This window comes from Carica papaya, chromosome 5 (genome assembly GCF_054855325.1).
Source record: "Carica papaya isolate Zhongbai chromosome 5, ASM5485532v1, whole genome shotgun sequence".
In the NCBI taxonomy this organism is placed as follows: domain Eukaryota; kingdom Viridiplantae; phylum Streptophyta; class Magnoliopsida; order Brassicales; family Caricaceae; genus Carica; species Carica papaya.
Window position 1 is genome coordinate 4,575,299 of NC_142313.1, and position 3,213 is coordinate 4,578,511.

At 35.5% G+C, this 3,213-nt stretch overlaps 1 protein-coding gene across 1 annotated transcript; it reads left to right on the forward strand.

Moving 5' to 3' along the window:
* The first annotated feature begins 476 nt into the window (after window positions 1-476).
* Window positions 477-2,756, forward strand: GPAT3 (glycerol-3-phosphate acyltransferase 3). The gene is made up of 2 exons (XM_022048677.2): window positions 477-1,254; window positions 1,642-2,756. Exons 1-2 carry the CDS (start codon window positions 547-549, stop codon window positions 2,527-2,529), a joined length of 1,596 nt encoding a protein of 531 aa, XP_021904369.2. The 5' UTR covers window positions 477-546; the 3' UTR covers window positions 2,530-2,756.
* The last annotated feature ends 457 nt before the right edge of the window (window positions 2,757-3,213 follow it).

Here is a 3,213-nt window from a genome sequence, read left to right on the forward strand (position 1 = left end):
AAATAACCCATCACTAATATCATCTTAAAATTAATATAATTAAATTAACCAATAAAATATGTAATTTTACTAATTTATATATATATATATATAGATAGTTTTTTTCTTTAACAAGAATAAAAATTAATTAATTAATTACTAAAATTGTCCCCTATCTGCCACGTAAACCTGCCAAAATGATGTCTAGTAACTTCGGGGAAAGAAGACAAAATAAGACCCAGTCTACAGAAACCATTGTTTGTTAATTAGTAATTTTCAACAAGCGCGACGCTGACTTTCAACTCTTACCCTCCTCTTTTCTTCTTTCAGTGAAAAAAATGGGACAAAGTGGAAATTGCATGCAACTCACGGCATATTCTCATATATAATATTCAATGTATGTACACTCTAGTGCCACGCCTGTAAATAATCTTCAACTACAAGTCCATTATTGTATTCTCCATTGTATATATACCCACGTTAGCTTCAGTTTCCATACATTTTCTCAATTTGTAACTAGGAAATATATCATACCTGCCTTGACTGAAACTCGTCTAAAAAAAAAAAATGTACTCCATCAAGTTTTCATTTTTCAAGAACCTTTTCTTCTTCTTCTTCCGCCTTTTATTCAGAAACCCAAAGGGTACAACTCTTCACAGATATGCATCTCTGTCAAAATACCAGAAATATATCTATAACCCATCTGATCTCCTCCGCAGAACCGACCCGTCAACTCAGACTCTGATGTTTAGTGTGGAAGGAGCTCTTCTTAAATCATCTTCTTTGTTTCCTTACTTCATGCTGGTGGCGTTTGAAGCTGGAGGACTGATACGGGCTTTTCTGCTCTTTGTTTTGTATCCTTTGATCTGTTTGGTTGGAGAGGAAATGGGGTTGAAGATAATGGTTATGGTGTGCTTCTGCGGGATTAAGAAGAAGAGTTTCAGAGTGGGAAGGAGTGTTTTGCCAAAGTTCTTGTTGGAGGATGTTGGGATGGAGATGTTTGAGGTGGTGAAGAAAGGAGGGAAGAGAGTGATTGGTGTAAGTAAAATGCCTGGGGTTATGGTTGAGAGTTTTCTGAAAGATTATCTGGAGATTGATCTGGTTGTGGGAAGAGAGCTTAAGGTCATTAATGGCTACTTTGTTGGAATCATGGAGGATAAAAAGGACTTGGTTGCTTTAGACGAGATTCTTGAAGCAAACAAGGATGGTCATGTTGTTGGCATCTCTTCCTTTGACAAATCCTTAGACAACCTCCATTTCTTCTCTCGCTGCAAGGTAAGTTTTTTAAGAATTTTTTTACGTAAATTTTAATAAATAACGATAAAATAAATTTTATAATGATGAAATACCATGATTAATATTGCAGAAAATATATATGACCAAGAAAATAAGCCAGTCAATTATGGGAACTTCTACATAGATCTTTCTCACTTTTTCTGTTCATGAATTGGATATAATATGATATATATATGTAAACTAATAAGCACTTTTTGGTTATTCTTTAAAAGCATTGATATTTTATCATGTTTCTTGTGGATGGTCTTTTTTAAATTATTTTTACATATACCCAGTGAGAATATATATGTGTATATGTATAGATATATTTAAAGTGAAACAGTGATAATTAATGATGGGTTTTATTACAATTTGATCCCTGCACAGGACATTTACTTGGTGAGAAAATCAGACAAGAGAAGCTGGCAACACCTACCCAGAGAAAAATACCCTAACCCACTTATTTTCCACGACGGAAGACTCGCCGTCAAGCCGACCCCCTCCGCCATTCTCGCCATTTTCATGTGGATCCCATTTGGCCTCCCTCTCTCCATTTTCAGAATCTTCATCGGTTTGACTTTCCCATATGATCTCGCCCTCCCCATCTGCTCTTACTCTGGTCTGCGTCTCACCGTATCAAAACCCATCACTCCCCCCGCCTCAAAAAACAACACTAAAGGCCTTCTCTACGTCTGTAACCACAGAACCCTTGTGGACCCTCTTTATCTCTGCTTTGCATTAAAGAAAAATCTAACCGCGGTCACCTACAGTCTCAGTAGATTATCCGAGATCTTGGCTCCAATCAGGACCGTCCGATTAACCCGTAACCGGGTTGATGACGGCAAGATGATGGAAAGACTACTCAATCAAGGGGACCTCGTCGTTTGCCCGGAAGGGACGACATGCAGAGAACCATATCTATTGAGATTCAGTCCGTTGTTTGCTGAAATGGGTGATGACATTGTCCCTGTCGCCATGAACACTGACGTCAGCATTTTCCATGGAACTACCGCCAGTGGACTCAAATGTTTTGACCCTTTCTTCTTCTTCATGAACCCTAGACCCATCTACACCGTCCAGTTGCTTGACCGTGTGTCAGGGTCGTCGAAAAGTCATGATGACGGACAGTCGAGATTTGATGTTGCGAATTTCGTGCAGAGTGAAATTGCCAGAGAATTAGGGTTTGAATGCACCAAGCTGACAAGGAGAGATAAATACCTGGTTTTAGCAGGGAACAATGGAGTAACATCTAATGCCAGTCACAAGCAACAATAATAATGATTCTCCATTGAAGTGTCGTGAAAGATTTCATGATCATCATCAACAGCTAGCTTAAATATTAGTTAACTAAACTTGTTTATAATATATATAATTATATATAGATGGTTTCCATGAATGTTAATATGCGTGGGTTTTCAAGTTTTTGCTGGGTTAGCTAAGATTTGTCTCTAAATTTGTTCATTATTTTTTTTTTGGTACGCTAAATTTATTGTTTGCGTGAATATTTTGTTGAGTGATTAGAGGTTGTTCAAGAAACTTAGAGAAGATGATTACTGTTAATCCTTCTTAATTTGTATAATTCCAGTTTCTCTCTTCTTCCCTAATTATGGGATTGTGAGGGTGATTATTTATTAATTGTAATTAATACGATCGCTAAATGTATATATAACCGTTAAGTATTCTCCAGCTACCTTCCATAATCAACAAGAGGAAGTTCATTTTGGATCAACAAAACTTATCTTTATCGAGAATATGATTTTCTTTATTATATATATATATATATATATAATAGCCCTAATAAATTGCAAACACTAACTTTTTAATGACTAATAAAATTAAAATGTTATTGTTATTCAAAATATTTATTTTGTCTTATACTCACCCATATTCTAAAAATATAAAAATAAAATTTGAATCAAAATTAAATTATTAAAAATACCTCAAAAAATACACAAATAG

Bases quoted from the DNA above. Each gene is read 5' to 3' on its own strand.
- GPAT3 (XM_022048677.2), top strand. From the start codon at position 547: ATGTACTCCATCAAGTTTTCATTTTTCAAGAACCTTTTCTTCTTCTTC. The intron at 1,255-1,641 runs GTAAGTTTTTTA...ATCCCTGCACAG, and splicing joins ATTTCTTCTCTCGCTGCAAG to GACATTTACTTGGTGAGAAA.